The sequence below is a fragment of the Papaver somniferum genome, chromosome 4, assembly GCF_003573695.1.
Source record: "Papaver somniferum cultivar HN1 chromosome 4, ASM357369v1, whole genome shotgun sequence".
Classification (NCBI taxonomy): domain Eukaryota; kingdom Viridiplantae; phylum Streptophyta; class Magnoliopsida; order Ranunculales; family Papaveraceae; genus Papaver; species Papaver somniferum.
The window spans coordinates 153,074,737-153,094,022 of record NC_039361.1 but is presented as its reverse complement, the minus strand read 5'-3'; the positions used below and the strand labels follow the sequence as shown (position 1 = coordinate 153,094,022).

General features: G+C 34.7%; 2 protein-coding genes across 2 annotated transcripts; one reads left to right on the top strand and one right to left on the bottom strand.

Annotated features, from left to right (window-relative positions):
* The first annotated feature begins 4,994 nt into the window (after positions 1-4,994).
* LOC113274372 (protein TAPETUM DETERMINANT 1-like) lies at positions 4,995-6,731 on the top strand. Its single transcript, XM_026523783.1, has 3 exons — positions 4,995-5,241; positions 5,440-5,568; positions 6,283-6,731. The coding sequence occupies exons 1-3, from the start codon at positions 5,085-5,087 to the stop codon at positions 6,627-6,629; spliced, it is 633 nt and encodes a 210-aa protein (XP_026379568.1). The 5' UTR covers positions 4,995-5,084; the 3' UTR covers positions 6,630-6,731.
* A 2,083-nt stretch (positions 6,732-8,814) lies between these two features.
* LOC113273307 lies at positions 8,815-9,978 on the bottom strand. The gene has a single exon (XM_026523049.1). It carries the CDS (start codon positions 9,976-9,978, stop codon positions 8,815-8,817), a length of 1,164 nt encoding a protein of 387 aa, XP_026378834.1.
* Positions 9,979-19,286: the final 9,308 nt, after the last annotated feature.

Genomic DNA, 19,286 nt, shown 5'->3' with positions numbered 1-19,286 from the left:
CTCAATTCAGGGTCTCGTAAGGTCACAAGACTTAGGCATAAGCCTCACCTAAGGAACATGCATTTTTTTTCAACTTCTCAAACATGCTCACGGCTAGTAAAACGTGAATAATATCCTTGGAGCTCAGCACACCCATATGAGGGACCCATAAACAAGTATTTGACTTTCCCAAGTCATATGTGGCTAGCCACACAAATATAGAGCTCATCTTCATCTCTTTTCGTGTTCAACACATGATTTTTAGGAATAATTTTCCCAATACATGACTCATACTAGTCATACTCATTAAACAAGGAATATTTTTCTACCTTGACTCATATCAGCTACAGAAAATATCCTACCCTGTCAAACACGTCATCACAAAAGATATTTAAGTCATAAACAAATGGTTGGATATCAATTAGGGTTTTGATCTAGCGATCTACGACACGTACGAGAAATATCCGGATATTTTCTCATCACAAGAAAGAGATTAAAGTCGGTCAAAGGAATTTAAGATAAGATGGTTTTACTTATCCTTAGTTATTCCTGAAAGTACTGGTAGAGTGCTCCGCACGGCAAGCAAACCCTATTTTCACCGACTAGAGATCAGAGAAATCAGCTATAAATAGATCCTCTATTTCTCCAAGGTAACACAACGTTCTCTCAATACCTCAAGGCAATTATTCTGCAAAACCTAGAATGTTCTGACTCTCTCTCTCTCTCTTCAGCTTCCCTCCCTTAGACCATCCCTTCCTCCCCTTATGAGTGAAACAACTTTTGAACGACCATTATGCGTGGTTTAGGTGAAGAAGGTTGGTGCTCAACCTCCCGAAACTCACACTCAGAAACCCTAAAATACCACTCCTACCATCTCACTATTTTTAGGTAACTACACTAGTTTATTTTTTGATACACTTAGTATTGACTTGTCGTATTTAAATCGACAACCTAGCATTTGGTGGTACTCTTCACTATCCGAATTTGGTAGTTCTATTTGACTCGATCTGGTTAACTTGTTTAATCCAGATCTTGGAAGATCTAAACTCGACAAAGGAGTTTAATTTATTTTAAACAGAAAAACCTTTGTCACACTCAACACACATACCTCGATTGATTTCCTAAGATAGGAGAGTGTTTACCAAACATATTAGTCATTTACTGTTTGGAAGACGATTAAAAGGTTTAAGTGCTTAAAGTCTCCAGAGAGGCTGAAACAAGTGAACTATATCTTAGGATTCACGTGCGTTGGTCAGATTAGTTGTAGACGCAAGGATACTGAGAAAAATAGGGAATTAAGGGTATTTCACTTGGACTCAACTATACGAAGTTGGTGGTGTCTTTGTATAATGACTTAATTCTGAGAGTATTCAAAACTGGACTACGTCCCGGTTTTTTTTGTTGCATTTGCAGTTTCCTCGTTAACAAAATCTTATAGTGCTTTTACTTTACTTTCTGCATTATAATTTGTTGAAGTTATAATCAAAGTAACTGCACTTGTACGTTAATCTCAAACACTTGGGTTGTGACCTATAGTTTAAGGTTCGGTTTCGAACTAAAAACTATATACAAAGTGTATATACCTTGTGGTTGATGTCTTCTGGATAGTTTTTGTATATAGTAGATCACGCAAGGTATAAGACTTATAAGTTGATATCGAAAATATTATGGTGTACTTGATACCATCGTCATTTCAGTAGTACGTTGTTGGAGCCTACCTTGTTAGGCTTTCAACTAGTTTTTTGTAATAATACTCTTTTTTCCAATAATAATAAAATTTCTTTAGATTGGGTGTTGTTATTCAAAAAGGGATTGGTGCCCAGCTTGTGACTCGGCTGCCAACAAAAAACTCTGTAGTTTAATTTTTTTTTGAAGTAAATTTTAAATAAATAAATAAAAGTTTCTTTAGATATTAACTTCCTAAATAAATGGAATAAAAATTATGAAAAATATGGAAGATATGCAGATTTCCGACTATAGTCAATTTATTTTCTTCCTTGTTTATGAGATTTCCTCCTCTTACTTTCCATAGGTGAAAGATATTATGTTGATCCCCTATATATTTTACATATAAGGCAACTTAAATTTCCACATTTGGATGCATATATATTCCCTTAAAAAATGTAATCACCCTTATTTTATTTATATACATGATGTTAACATCCCATTTCTTCTATCTTCCTTCTATATCATAAGCTGCAAGGAAAGGAATTAGTTGGACCCATATTAACACCCCTGCATAATGGGCTTAACCCATCCATGTCTTGAGATCTTCTGTTTCTGTCCAATTTACGGGCAAAGTTCCACATTTTGGTGTGATTTATTTGTCAAATTCTAAAAAGTTAAATAAAATCATTAATATGTACAAATAAAGGACTAAATGAATGTATATTAAGATAAAATGACGTTGTTGACATATTTATCACAAATAATGATAGATAATCGAAAACAACACACTACAGGAATGAAAATGGATGGTGATTTTTAGATTGATTTTAGAAAAAGAAAAAAATATGGGAAGAAAGAAAGAAAAATATCCTTTTTTATCCGCCTAAGAACCAAAAATAGACTACTGCATTTGCGTTTTTAAAAATGAGAACCCATAAGTATTTAAAATAATGTAATAAAAAAATTAACGAAAAGTTCGTAAACCAGAAGAACAAAGAAATCAATTAAAAAAAAACACAAAATCGAATAAAAACTAAAAAGGTTATTTTTGATACTCAGGTTTTGACAAAAACCTGGGTTTGGTCTAACATTTGTCCAGTCTTTGTGTTTGGTCTAAAGACCAACATTGATCCGCGTTGACTTAATTACCCCATGACGTGTCACCTATTCTATTAACTAAATCGGAAATTACGAAAAGAAATTAAACTTTAGTAACAATGACCATCTAAGTCCTTCACACATCTTCCACGTGGACGATCTTCACTCATCCAACAAAATGAAGGGCTAAGATTGGAGAAAATAGTGCAAAAATCATGATAACGGCCATCTAAACGGTGTTAGATAATTAGAATGTATTTAGAAATTATTAATAATTAACTAGCGGAAGTTATATTTGACACAGTCAACACGGGTCAACGTTGATCTTTAGACCAAACGTAAAAGCTGGAAAAATGTTAGATTAAACCTAGATTTTTGTCAAAACTTAAGTACCGAAAACCAAATAACCCAAAATAAAGTACCTGTGCAAAGTTGATGAATACCAAAAAATAAAACTTAATTAAACTAACCAGAGTCAAACAAAAAATCATCGAAAAATTGAAAAATATGAAAGAAAATGTATATGCGTCTTGAACGAACCAAAATAATCGAAATTAAGAATGAAACCATGCCATTTTATACATAAATCTTGTGTTTGTCTGGAAAACATATAATATGTAGAACCTGAAATCCCCGAATTGAATCCAAATCTACTACTTGAGAGAGAAACCACTTGAATTCTTAGAAATGAAGAGAGAAAGGAAAAAAAATATCATGAGTTGAAATCAATGAACACTGAAGGAAATCAATTTCTATTCTTGTATCTACATTCTTTGAAGAAAAGTTCGTTCATTAAAGAAAAAAGATTACCCACGAAATACAATTAAGAAAAGTCTTCTTGCTGAACTTTTTGTGTAATATGGGCACGTTTCTAAGATTCTGAAGTCGTAGGTTTGAGAAAGAACAAATCTGAAAAAATGGATCTGATAATAGTTTCCATATGTGAGTTTCACTCGACCCCCCTCCTAGGAATGAGCATTTGAGACCGAATCCATGAATTCGATCCAGTCCATGCTATTCTCGTAGGTTTTATCTGGATCATACATTAATGGATTGTACGCGGATATAATTTATAGGATCCAACGGATTTAGGTTCGAATGTGGATGCCATCCTATTAAAAAATCCGTTGGACACCCTAACACGATATATTAAATATATGGAATCTAGATGTAGAATATCAATTATGTGACATTCACTATATATTAATTTTATTTCTTCCTTATCTCCATTGAATTTTTAGGGCTTAAAAGTGAGAGATATAATTTTTGTTGATGATAATTTCCATTGTAATATCAATTTATGGTTATTAAATTGATTAATTGTAATATTCGTAAAAATAAAATCATTAGGAAAGACTATCACAATAGAGAGAAGGAATTCAATTTTCCATGAAAAATGGAGGGACATATTTGATGATATGTTTCGTTTGAAGTCCTTTCTATCTAAGACAAGATCCTAATGCTCGAATGGGTGTGATTCAGTGTAGTGGTGCCAATTTAAGTTAGTGGTGAAGGCATGGCATAAATGAAAACAAACTGATAAGTGAGTTGTACATCCCACGTAGCGTACTGAGAACTATTTATACATCAAACTGCTGTGTAAAGAGAACAACAAAATAATCACTATTTGTTTTCTCCCCATCACGTAGAAAGGTCAGAGTTTTAAGATTAAAGTATATATTTATGCTTAAATTACCATGCTACCCTTAAATAATTTTTCTCTAAATAACTCCTGAAACATGAAAACGGGGGCAAATTTGGATTTCCAAATTTTGCAGCTTCAATTACTGTGGATGAATAGTGCCTAAGGGGTGTTGGCTTAATAATAGTTATACATAAACAATCTTTTTTTGGTTGGAAAAATCCAACCGGACATTTTTTATAAGTCTTTTTTAAAATAACAAGTAGCGCTCATCCCCTAAGTCCAACTGTCAGTGCATCCATTTAAGCTGTCATATGACTCATATATTTGATTTAAATCGTGAATCGTACGATTTTCAAAATCATGATCATATATTTGATTGGATGCGGATGAGATGAAAGCCCGTCTGCCCATGCTCACCTGGCTCTCCAAATAATGATGGTTACGTACAATATTATCATGGGCCTGAAAGGGGAAAACCACGTCCGATGGCCCAATAGTTGAGAGCACTCTCTTTCTCACTCTGGTCGGTTCAGTTTCTTTCTTTTTTATTACTTTCTTTTGCGCACATATAAATCAGAAAGACTTTCCTCTGTTTCTACTTCTCTCTCTATTCCTCGAAACACACAGAGAAATTCAAAGAAGAGAAAGAGATTCATTTGAACGTATTCGAGGTTTCTTCTTCCTCTTGATCAAAATGTTGATGTTGAAGAAGAACAACAAGTTGTCAATGATCAGAAGAATCGGTGTATTAATGGCAGAATTTTCGTCAGTCGGACTACTACTACTCCTGGCAGTTATTCTTCTCATCAGAACTGACCATGGTGGATTAATCACTTCCACAACTTCTAATAGTGCGTCAATCATTCTTACTCTTCTTCCTTGATCTAATATCACTGTTTTATCAATTTTGATTTTCAATTCCATTTTTTTGTTCTTATTCCTACTCTGTTTTCTGTTATTTTGTCTTCGAGTTGTCTCTAATCATACTAAACAATAAACAAACTAACAATTGCATTTTTCTGATTACATTTATCTTCTTTGTTTTTCAGGTATCCATCATCGTCAAGATCAACAACATACACAAGAACAGAATCATCATTTACAGCAACCACACAAAATTATTTCTACTACTACTACTACTCTCACGATTTCTCATCATAGAAAGCTTCTGAATCAGAGTAAGTAACAGGAATTTCATTAATAATCTTTCATTTGATCAATTTTTCTTTTTCATTGTTTCAATAATTTTTTGGGGAAAATATTTGAAAGCTTTTTGGTCCTCCACCAGTCCACCACCATTTTCAGAGTCGAACAGAACAGAGCAGAAAGAACAAAAAATAAGAAGCGTGTGATGTTAGGTTAGGGTTTCATCACCCAATCCTAAACCTTCGTACTACTACCTTTGTCTGTCTGCTTTTCAGAACCGACGCTGTGTTTATGGTTTCAATATTTTCTGCCATTGATCTCTTTTTCGACTTGCTCAGATGTTTTTTTCCTCTGTTACACTTGTCTGTCATTTTGTCTTACACGCAGATGCGCACGTTAGAAGAAACTAAAATTCCATTTTTCTATTTCTTTCCTCTGGTCGTTTTGTTTTTGATCCGCCATTAATAGAAATGTGGCGCACGTTAAAACTGTTGAATGGCTCAAGTTAGCACACTTAAAACATGGAAAATGAAGAGACATGATGGACCTATTACCTCATCAAAATGACAGAATCAGGGTTCATAAAAAGCCCAGTTTGTCTAAAGATGTTTATCTTTTGGTTGGATTAGTGGATGGATTAGTGGAATTAAGCCTAAATTGCTTTTTCATCAATCATTCTTCATTAAAAAGATGAGATTAGTTAAAAAATTATTAATAATAATCTTCTTTTTTTGTGATTTCTGCAGAGGGGGAAGAGCTAAAGATTGAACCCAACAGGATGTGGGGAGAGAGATGTTCAAAGTCAGACATAGTCGTAAGTCAAGGATCAACACCACCATTACCAAACGGCATCCCTACGTACACAGTTGAGATTATGAACGTGTGCACCAAAGGCTGTGATATTTCAAACATTCATCTCAGCTGTGGGTGGTTTAGTTCCGCTCGTCTGATTAATCCTAGAGTTTTTAAACGCATTAGGTATAATGACTGCATCCTTAACAACGGTGAAGCCTTGATCAACGGTGATAGCATTTCGTTTCAGTATGCCAACACTTTTCAATATCCTCTCACTGTTTCTTCAGTCAACTGCTAGTTGTATATTTTTTTTACTATAGTTAGTAGTATATATTTTGAGCAAAAAGCCCGTAAAAATTTACAAAGAATTTACTAGTAGTACTCTGTATTAACATTACTTCTGGCAATTTTGTGTAATTAAAGATGTTGATGAAGAAATGAGTTTTTTTGGGTATCAAAGGTTTACAAGCATGTCACTTATACTGTTGAAGTAAAAGTAGAAAGACTGATGTTGGCTTTCTATACAAAAAAATTGCCCTATATATGGTTTGATGCACCAGTGTTTGATTGATGAATGATGGACGTCAGATTGACTTTCAAGTCCAATACCACTAATGATGTCACTGTTCTTTAGCTTAATTAGGTTCAACTTTCCAAAACAAAATCCCCCAATCAACTGGTAATTTAACTAGGGTTTTGTCAATGGTGTTTCCAATGTACAATAAACAAAAATGTCCTTTTCAAGTCCACCGGGGTTCCCACTCGGAAAACCATGGAAATTTCCATTCCAAGTAGGATTCAAATTTCAAAGTCTAAAAGAGCAAAAACTACGTGTTGAATTTCTAGGCGGTTTGAAATTTTTACAAAATGTGCTCAAAAAATTTACTTCAATGGTAAGTCTCTATGATTCCGGCATCATTTGGTGAGACTTGGCGGTATGGCCGAAAATATAACTACGCCGAGATACTGAATATGCGAGTATTAGCTGGTTTAGCATACACTTGTAGTTATTTGGGACTTGTAAGCCTAAAATATACTACTTGCACATGAATTCGAGGGGCGCTTTCCCTGAATATAAGAGACAGGGTTACTTTACAGGCGGACGATTTCTTTAGTACATTTGTTTTCGGCTATTTTAAACTTGTTTCACTTTTATTAAGCTTCTTGAATGGCACAACTTAATGGATGGAGTATGTGTTTGTCAACCAAAACCAATCTTGTACCGGAAGACCAGCACAAAGCAATCTAGCTACTATATCTACTCATGAACAAGTAATATCAGATTGACGTGGGTTTGAACAAGTTTGCCTTTTAAGTCCATACACAATCCATTCACAACTGTTAACATTTGATTTGTTTCTCTTCCAGTCTCTTCTCCGTGTATCGGACTCCGTGATGCTGCGTAGTCTGTACCTGTTCCGGACCTAGACAGAGAGATAGAGGAGAGGGAGCATGTAATCTGCATGAATTAGACAGACACTGGCCGTAATAAAGAACGTGGATGCATTTAATGCATGAGTAGACAGACAGACACTAGACTGAGCGAGAGAAAGAAAGTCTGTGTACAGTGAACAAGAATGCTTTATAGGGACTGCCATTGCCATTTCTCTTTCTCTATCTCTCTCTAAAATTCCATTCTTTCATTCTTTGGCCTTACACTGATTTGGCGTCGTAATCATCCATCTATTTCTGCAATGATAAACCCAAAGCATATGTCAATTACGCTCTGCCATACCCACGCACGGTCTGTGGTTGCAAGCTAGCTAGGTCTAAGTCTATTCAACACCTATGTTTTGCTTTTTCATTTCAAAATAAAATGTGAATTTTGTAAGGGAAATATGCTAATTAAGGAAATTTACTCACGGGGTCAGATAAGTGTGTATGGTTTGAAAGCATGCTTGTTTTCTGTTTTGATATCAACAAAAGGACAGTGAAGCTGAATAGAAAAATGACAAAAGTGAACCATGGTAAATGAAGCATGAAGCATCCACAATAAATAGAAGCTTGCAACACTTAAAAGCCCTATTAACCAAAAGAAGAAAAGGAAGAAGAAAAAGAAAAAAAAACAGCTCATATTGAAATCTAAATTTAAAAAATACCGCAAAGGCAAAATTTAAGTAGATTAAACTCTAATTAATAATTCGTCAAACGGTAAAATTACACTTAATAATGAAATGCAAATTCGGTCGAATATATAAAACGAGAAAAATCTGGGACTCCTTTATTTGCGGTTAACACCTAATATTTATTTATTTTATTTTGAAAAAAAGAAAACAAAAAAAAAACTAACAAGAAGACTCCGTCTGAATCAGGTGAGTGATACAAGGAGGAGAAGATAACCACAACCCATAAATGTGGTTAGAAACTACATAAGCAGCAAGGGGATGAGCCACACAGTTGGCATCTTTTTTGATAAAGTTGAAATCCACATAAGTAAACTTCAGAAGTAGCTCTTTGTTCTTCAAAATTAAGTGTCTGATATGTCATTGGAATTCAAATCTACTGAACTTCAGCATATTTATGGTAACTAAAGCATCTCCCTCAAGCTGATTGAACCTTCTAGGCAGAGCAAGCTCCACACCAAGGAGAGCACCATTAGTTTCAGCTTTAAGAGGGGAGATGAACCCCAAAACCTTCGCTTGACCACCCTGAAAGCTAGAGCTATAGTCTCTTATCACAGCAACACAAGCAAACCGCCTAGGTCCAGCAGCACCATCAAAATTTATTTTAATTATACTCCCATTAAGAGGTAACCAACAGAAGCTAGTACAATTCAACATATCAGATTCAATGGGGGTGTTCAGCATGTCACCAGGATTCTGATCTTGCACAAACCGATAAGAAGTTTCACTAATGATACTATGAATGTTAGGTTTGAGCTTGTTGAAAATTGCTTGATTTCTACTCTTCCAAATAGCCCAAAAAATACAAGCTCCCATTTTGAACTTGTCATGGTCCTTTTCCAGAACCCATTCAGCAATAACCTCTTTGATAATAGTAATTCCCCCAGCTTCTACTCTCCATAACAGTGGGGAAGTAAGTAAGACAACTTGAGAGAAAGGAAATTGAATAAAGAGATGGTCAACTGAATCCACATCTTGATTGCAAAATCTGCAGTCAACATTGATATTATGAAGAATTTTATCCATATTGATGAGCGCGAGTAATCTATTCCTAACAAGTCTCCAAATGAACATTTGAACTCTTGGAGGAATGGTTTTTATCCTCCAGAACTTCTTCCAAGGGAGGTTATTATCTGCACCAGTTGACATGGAAGGCCTACTAACTTGAAGGTATTTAAGAAAAGATTTCGAAGAAAAGACTCCATTTGGGTGATCAGTCCAAAGGAGCGTATCAATGTTGTTTTCTTCATTATTTTGGATATATATGCTCTTAATATTAGTCATCTCAGTTGGGTTGAATAGTTGAGCTAGTTTCTCCCCATTCCATCTTCTAGGATTGTCATGCATTACCTTTCGAAAAAGAGTATTAGAATTACTTGTGAATTCAGGTGACTTACTTTGAAGGTTGGGGATCCATGGGTCATTCCATATGTCAACTTGTTCACCATTACCAACAGCCCAACAACAACCTTTCATCATCTTCTCCTTGCATTTGAGCATAGCTGACCAAGTGGAAGAACACATGTGGTACTTCTTATCCTTCCAAAAAGACTTATCTTGGAGATACTTTGCTTTCATCAGTTGGACCAGAAAAAACGGGGGTTTAAAAACCACACCCAATATTTCGTTTGGCAATCTGTATGGACTAACTCCAATATAATTCCAAGATAATCAACTAGACAGTCAGACTCAATCAAGGAAAAACTTCCAAGATTTATATCTCAATTTCTCAATACAATATGCAATCGAACAGGTAGAAATCTGTGAGCCTGATTGATATGAGAAATAACTTGGACGCTATCAAAAACCAATGTTCAAGTGTCAATCAATTTCAATCAACAACCAAAGGTCGGATTTACCAATTGATTGAACTACACACAACCTGTGATATTTCAATTATATAAACAAATATAATACGGAAAAGAAATAACACAGACACCAGAAGTTTTTTTAACGAGGAAACCGCAAATGCAGAAAAACCCCGGGACCTAGTACAGATCTGAACACCACACTGTATTAAGCCGCTACAGACACTAGCCTATTACAAGTTAACTTCGGACTGTAATGTAGTTGAGACTAAACCAAGTCTCACACCGACTAAGGTACAGTCGCGTTCCTTATGCACTTGATTCCCTTAGCTGATCTTACCCACATCTAAGAGTTGCTACGACCCAAAGTCGAAGACTTTATAAAAAAAATTCGTCCCCCACAGAAAAGTCTATTCTGATAGATAAATCTATCTCCCACAGATATACCTACGAAGTTTTTGTTCCGTCTTTTGATAAATCAAGGTGAACAGGAACCAATTGATAATCCAGTCTTATATTCCCGAAGAACAACCTAAATATATCATTCACCTCACAATAACTTAATTATATGGTAGTATAACAAGTTATTATGGAATCACAAAGAATGAGACGAAGAGCTTTGTGATTACTTTTTATATCTTACCTATCGGAGATAAATCTCGAGCCAATCATAGAGAAGATAAAACTCAATACGATAGAACAAGTAAGATCAGAACAACAACTACAAAGAAAATAGTTGGATTTGGCTTCAGAATCCCAATGAAGTCTTTAAGTCGTTAAACATATAATGGTTTTAGGAAAAACCTAGGTTAAAGGAGAATTGACTCTAGTGTGCAACTAGTATCATACAGGAGGTGTGGGGATTAGGTTTCCCAGTTGCTAGAGTTTCCCCTTATATAAGTTTCATGATAGCTTTGAAACAAGCAATCAATATTCACCGTTAGTTGAAAACCTGATTTAAGATTCAATCTAAGTTTGCTTAAAACCAAAGCAATATCTCTCCACCATTAGATGGTCTTAGCTTGTTACACACAAATGAAATATACTTTAATTTAGATGGTCTTAGCTTGCCACGGTTTGCAAAGATTGCATTCCTTAATTTATATGTTTATTTGTTCATGAGTATGAAATCATACTTAACCTATGTTAGAACTTAAACCAAATTAGCTTGCAAATGGGTGCGTAAACTTAAGTTCCGGACATTGGTCTTGTCCGACAGTCGGCAAACGGGTATGCATACTGTCGTCCTGGACCTAACTCAGGTAAAACCGTTCGCATAATGGTATGCGTACTTGGTTCCTGGACTTTAACAGTTAAAACCATTCGCATACTGGTACGCAAACTTGGTTTCCGGACCTGAATCATACCACAACAGTTTGCATACTGATATGCATACTGTGTTATATCCAGACAATGGTTGATTGTTCTAAACTCCCATTTCAATCATCGAACCATCCTTAGAAGACGACAATAGCTATCTCACACAAACTATTAGATTATAAGTAATTTTCAAGTGATTGAATGATCAATACGAAACATTCCGAGTCTACATCAAATGACTGTCTCACACAAATCATGTAAGATGTTTCAAGGAAATTTTCACATGATCATCTTTTGACTCATTATTTAGTTTCCAACAAATAAATTGTTTCTAACTAAACTCGTCAAGAAAAATGATGAACTTAGCTAAAGAGAAAAGCTTCCAACACATATTTCGAGAAAGATATAAGCGAGTTAAACTCAGCTCGAAATATCAAATGTGTATAATGTAAAGTCTATACAGCTATATGACTTAGTCTCAATAGGAGATAGAATAGAATAGACTTCTGAGTGATAGATAAGTTTTAGTCTTCACATACCTTTTGTTGATGAAGTTCCTCCAAGATCTCCTCAGTAGATCTTCGTCTTCCATCTATGAATGCCATGAAGTCTAAAGCTCAACTACACCTTCTATCCTAGTCCGAGACATAGCTATAAGTAGACTATAAATCAAGGCTTATAGTTTTGATCACCTAAACTTGACAAACAAGCTTGAGATAGCAACGGTTTCGAATTCGATCGAGCAGTGCTCTAACAGGACCCATAGACAGTGGGGATCAGTGAGGAATATCTAAACAAGCATCGCTATCATCGCCATATTAAGATCTTGCAGGGATCTAGCAAGACCACCTTCATCCTTATGAAAATGCAAGTATACCAAATCCTGATTAACAGCTGGACGCCACAAAAGTAAGCTCACTAACGTGAACTCGGTCAACTGCACGGAATACGAGGAAAATCTGCGGATTCATTAGTTCGCGTTAAGTGCGTTTTTCATAATTAAATTATGAAATATTCTAAACATCAAGAAAGAAAAAACTTGGTTATTTTTATGTTCAATATAAGATTGAAAATGAATATGAAGCACACGTTTCAATTTAGATTGAGTATATATAATGTATAAAGTACATATACATCAATCAGTGTGCGTACTATAGTTGGTCTGAGGCGCTGCGGGTTGAGGGTTCGGTTCTCTCCCAAGCTATTGAGGACGTGCCAATTATAGGTAGAAGCACATAATTTGCTAATTCGTAAAATGATAAGATACAAAATGATTTTTTGAAGACGCCCACATTATAGGTACATGCGAATACTTCGGTAATTCTTAAAGTACACGAATTATTGGAATTCAGAAATTCGATAAAAATTTTTTTTTCTAACCGGCGTTACCTTTGGACGGTGAATTTGAGCGGAATTACTAGTTTGTGAATATTCACCAAATTGCTAACAGGGGACTGAGTATCTTGATTAACAAAAGTATGTCCAATTTATTTGAAAAATATTTCATCGCTTTCGAACTTTTTTGTCCTTGATCGGATCATGAGGATTACAAGAAAATCATTGATAAATGCTGAAAATCAAACTCTCTAGGCTCCTCAGCTCTCTATTGCTAGAAAACGCCTGATGTCAAAATTAAAGTTAAGATTTGAAACAAAAAAGGTGTATGATAATATCAAGACCAATGTAGAAAATATCAAGAAACATTTGAAAGATGCTACAAGAATTACTTTTGCGATGATAGAGGAAATGTTATTAACGACGCTAAAATTTAGGTCAGATACTAGGAGGCTAATAGAAAGGTTTTAGAAGTCTAAGAGCTGGAACTAGACAATAAAATCAGGTGACAAAAATGTCAGATTCTTCACAGAGCTACTAAGAATTGGAAAAGAAGAAATAAAATGGCTACCATTCAAGACAATAATGGTAAATGGCTTACTGATCCGCTGAGGTTGGTGATTGCTTCACAAATTATTTTTTGCAGATGGCTACTGATGAAACCAACACTATCAACCCTGATATTCTCAGTATGATACCAACCTCCATCACACCACAAGAATATGAACACCTTAACTCCATCCTAAAGCTCATATAAATTTTGAATATTCTCTTCGGTATGGAATGTGGTAAAGCACCTGGTCTTAATGACTTCCCACAAAAAAAATTCAAGATAACTGGGATATTGTTGTTGAGGATATTATTTACATGTTCCAATACTTTTTTAGGTCTTACTACATGCTTAAAGAAATTAACTTCACCTTCATATCCCTTATCCACATAATTGACATACGCACCTCCCCAGCGCATTTCAGGCTTATCAGCCTTTGTAGCACCATCTATAAGATTATTTCTAAACTTCTATCCCAATAAATGAAACCTCCGTTAAACAAGCGTTGCCATGCCATAACTAATCTGGCTATTGCTCATGATCTTATTCACAACATGAACAATAAGAGAGGAAAAAAGGGAGCAAAAAGCACAGCGAGTATAAAGATTGATATGGCAAAAATATTTGATAGAATGGACTGAGAATTACTCTTAGCCATTATGAGTAAAATGGGATTTGATGATAAATGGTGCCAAAAAATTAAAAAAATGTATTGCCATAACCAATCTGTCTGTTCTTGTTAATGGGGTACCTGAAAAGTTCTTCAAACCCTTTAGAGGCCTCAAACAAGGAGATCCTCTATCTCCTTATACATTTTTCTGTTATGCATGTTAGCTCTTGATAGAACTCTTTTTAATGCTGAAGAACCGGGTAAGATCACTGGTATTACAATCTGCAAAGATGCTTCCTCAGTATCCTACCTTCTCTTTGTTGATGACAATATGGTCTTTTGTCAAGCCAACATGTATGACTGCAATAATCTAGTGGATATCTTAAAAGCCTTCATCACTACCTCTGGTCGACTCATTAACTTTAACAACTCTATAATTTTCTTTAGAAAAAATACCGATGAGCAATTGAGTACCAGTATAAGCATTATTATGGGAGTTCTGATGATTGATTCTGGAGAGGAAAAAAAATCTTGGATTTCCCCTCTTTACAACCAGAAACAAAATCACCTCATTTAGATCCTTTGTGGATAAAATATAGAACAGATTGGCTGGGTGGAAAACTACTCATCTCAATCATGCTGACAAAACAACCCTCATCAGATCTGTTATTTTAACCTAATGTATATATCAAATGAACTGCTTCAAACTTCCCAAGAAAACTTTCTAAGACATCAACAAGCTTTAGAGGGATTTCTGACGGGAAAAGAACCCTGACAATCGAAAGGATACTATCAAAATGCCGGAGATTCTATATGAGAATCAAAAGAACTAGGAGGTCTGGGCTTCATGAACATGGAAGCTTTTAGCAGTTCCGTGATCACAAAGATGGGTTGGAGATTTACTCAAGACAGAAACTCTCTTTTGTCTCACATTATGTCAGCCAAGTATATAAGAAACAAGAATATCCTCAACATGGATACCAAGGCCCATGATGGGGACTCTTGGATCGAGAAATGACTATTAGGAGGGATTGAAAATATTCAACAATATAGCTCTTGGCAAGTTAGAGAAGATGCAGACACAAAATTTGGGAATACATGTGGATTTGGTGATGAAAAAACGGGGGTCTAACAACCACACCCAATATTTCGTTCGCCAATCTGTATGGACTAAACAATCAGGCTCAATCAATGAAAAGCATCCAAGTGTTATATCTCAATTTCTCAATACAATCTGCAATCGAACAGATAGAAATCTGTGAGCCAGATTGATATGAGAAATAACTTGAACGGTATCAAAAATCAATGTTCAAGTGTCAATGAAATTCAATCAACAACCAAAAGTCGGATTTACCAATTGATTGGACTACGCACAACCTGGATATTTCGATTATATCAAGAATACATAACACAGTTAGGCTAAGTTAGCCTATGTAAGTGGTGGCCTAGATTTATCTAGGAAAAAGATAAATCTACGGTTGTGGTTTGTTCAACTAAACCATTATGAATGTTTTATTAATTAAGTGTCTCATTATTTTCTCATAATTAATAATTAATTGATTTAATAAACACATATTTTAATTAGTAAATAAATATTAATGGTGGTAGTGGATGAAGTAGTGGGTGATAGAAATGGCGGCGAGTGATTGCGAGTGGTGGAGGCGGTAACATTACTGGTGGTAGAAGAAATAGAGTCAATGGTTGATTTTTATGGTGGTGGGTATTGGTGAATGGTAGGGGACAACAATAATTTTGTGTCTTTACAAAACGCACAACACCATATTGTGAAAGACGCAATTAGATATTTTTCGCACGATTGGCTAAAAACCAAATATTTTGTGGATGATGTCGGATCATATAATTAAGACAATACGATCATACTGCTGGATTATCTAAATAGTATCTCTGCTATCTATGGTACCCGATCGAAAAAAACATGATTTTTAGTGTTAAAATAAAATTGATTATAATATAAAAGAGAATATAATAAAAATAAAATAATAGAATAGAATAAATTAATTTAAGTTTGTTAAATATAAACTTTACTCGTCACGTTTGTGATTAAAATTTTAAAACACGTCCAACGTTTGGGGGTGGCAGCGATGATGGTGGGGGAAAGAAGCGGTATCAAGTGATTTTTTGGTGGTGGTGAGTATGTACTCTATTAATAATGTGTCGCCACAAATAGGTTAACATTATAAAACAGATAAAATATGGTTGATCATCTTAATGCTAACATAAACTCGGTTAAAATACATAACAATTAAAATAATAACTGCAAAGTTAGGCTAAGTTAACCTATGTAAGTGGTGTCCAAGATTTATCTAGGAAAAAAATAAATCTACGGTCGTGGTTTGTTCAACTAAACCATTATGAATGTTTTATTAATTAAGTGTCCCATTAGCTGCTCATAATTAATGATTAATTAATTTTTCATTGTAAATATCATCTTAATTGATCTAATAAATACATATTTTTATTAGTAAATAATAGTTTTACTAAAAATTATATTAATAAATATTAATGGTGGTAGTGGATGAAGTAGTGGGTGGTAGAAATGTCGGCGAGTGATTGTGAGCGGTGGAGGCGGTAACATTACTGGTGGTGGAAGAAATAGTGGCAATGGTTGATTTTTATGGTGGTGGGTGTTGGTGAATAGCAGGGGACAACAATCGTTTTGTGTCTTTACAAAACGCACAACATTATATTGTGAAAGACGCAGTTGGCTATTTTTCGCATGATTGGTAAGGACAAAAACCAAATATTTTGTGGATGATGTCAGATCATATAATTAAGACAATACGATCATATCGCTGGATTATCCAAATAGTATCTCTGCTATCTATGGTACCCGATCGAAAAAATCATGATTTTTAGTGTTAAAATAAAATTGATTATAATATAAAAGAGAATATAATAAAAATAAAATAATAGAATAGAATAAATTAATTTACGACTTAAGCTTGTTCAATATAAACTTTACTCATCACGTTGTTGATTAAAAATTAAAATCACGTCCAGCGTTTAGCGGTGGCAGCGATGATGGTGGGGGAAAGAAGTAGTATCAAGTGATTTTTTGGTGGTGGTGGGTGTTGGTGAGTAGTAATATATTCTATTAATAATGTTAAGCCACAAATCGGTTAACATTATAAAGAAGATAAAATATTGTTGATCGTCTTAATGATAACATAAACTCGATTAAAATACATGACGATTAAAATAATAACTGTAAACGAACGATACGAGTCAAAATCAGTACACAATAAATTAACTTGTTATTAAGTCGCATTGTTATGACATGGGTTATATCATAGCTAGGTAATTTTTTCCCTGTTTCTTTCAAAATAAAGTTTAACTAAGTTAGTCAACATAAAGAGCGATCTTGATTTTCCCTCCAGATTGATAAATCCACGGTTGTGGTCGGTCCCATGAAGACACGCTTTGATTGGAAATAATGCACTACGTATTATCTTTTTCCCATCTCAAAAATCAAAAGCAAAGTGGAGAAATTTTATAGACTAAAAATAACAAACTTACATTCCTGTAGAACTAAACTACTGATTCTCTCACTCGCATCCAGGTGGGGTGGACCAAAAAAGTTTAGTTCTCCACTTTTGAGCAAACGTAAATAAATAAATGAATTTTGGAATTAGAGATAGACTAAATAGACAAAAGAATTTAAATCCAAAAGCATGCTTCCACTCGATCTTATTTCCTTGATGAATTGGTACCATCCTCAAAATCTTTGGTGCCTTAATTTGTCAAAGTTTTTTGGTATCATCCTCAAGATTTGTTTAGGGAGAAGATAAATCAATAGTTGTTACGTAAGTGTTTATAAAGGACATCTATGATTGAAATTTATAAATTCATATGCTACGGTATTAATTTGTGTACATCATTATTGTCCCATTAATTTCTCAAAATAAATATTTTATTAATTTCTCATGATAAATGTCTTATTAACTATATTAACAAATATATACTCTCATTAAATAGATACCAACTTTGTTAATAATTACATCAATAGATGTTAGGGATGGTTATGGTACTGTTTGTGAGTGGTGGTGCATGAAATCGGTGTTGGTAGTGCTGCTGGTGGAAAAGGTAGTTGTAATAAGTGGTTCTTGTGGTGGTACTGCAACTGATCAATAAAGTAATGTGGAATGTTCATTCGATGTCGTTATGCCACAAATAAAATTATATGATGGAAGTTGTTCTTGATGTTTTAAGTGTTAAAATAACCTCGGTTAAATACAAAAGAAAAAATAATGATCAAAACGTATGAAGAACAATCGTTACTTTAAATAGTAACAAAAAATGAATTTCACCAGTCAAAATTGATATAAGTTTTTTCACTTATTTTTGTGGTCGTGCCGTTACGGCACGGGCCAAGTTCTAGTAAACAAATATAATGCGGAATAACACAGACACCAGAAGTTTTGTTAATGAGGAAACCGCAAATGCATAAAAACCCCGGGACCTAGTCCAGATTTGAACACCACACTGTATTAAGCCGCTACAGACACTAGCCCACTACAAGTTAACTTCGGATAGGAATATAATTGAGCCATAACCAAGTCTCACACCGATTAAGGTACAGTCGCGTTCCTTACGCCTCTGAATCCCAACAGGACTCTAGGCACTTGATTTCCTTAGTTGATCTCACCCACAACTAAGAGTTGCTACGACCCAAAGTCGAAGACTTTATAAACAAATCTATCTCCCACAAAAAAGTCTATTCTGATAGATAAATCTGTCTCCCACAGAAATACCTACGTAGTTTTTGTTCCGTCTTCTGATAAATCAAGGTGAACAGGAACCAATTGGTAATACGGTCCTACATTCCCGAAGAACAGCCTAAAAATATCAATCACCTCACAATAACTTAACTATACGGTAGTAGCACAAGTTATTGTGAAATCGCAAAGAATGAGACGAAGAGCTTTGTGATTAATTTTTATATCTTACCTATCATAGATAAATCTCTATCCAATTAATCTTATAGAAGATAATACTCAATACGATAGAACAAGTAAGATCAGAACACGCAACTACAGAGAAAATAGTTGGGTCTGACTTCAGAATCCAATGAAGTCTTTAAGTCGTTAACTTATAATGGTTTTAGGAAAAACTAGGTTAAAGGAGAATCGACTCTAGTACGCAACTAGTATCACACAGGAGGTGTGGGGATTATGTTTCCCAGTTGCTA

Coding starts and splice junctions, on each gene's coding strand:
- LOC113273307 (XM_026523049.1), bottom strand. CDS start 9,978: ATGTGTTCTTCCACTTGGTCAGCTATGCTCAAATGCAAGGAGAAGATG.
- LOC113274372 (XM_026523783.1), top strand. CDS start 5,085: ATGTTGATGTTGAAGAAGAACAACAAGTTGTCAATGATCAGAAGAATC. Junction 5,242..5,439: donor CACTTCCACAACTTCTAATA/GTGCGTCAATCA, acceptor TTTGTTTTTCAG/GTATCCATCATCGTCAAGAT. Junction 5,569..6,282: donor TAGAAAGCTTCTGAATCAGA/GTAAGTAACAGG, acceptor TGATTTCTGCAG/AGGGGGAAGAGCTAAAGATT.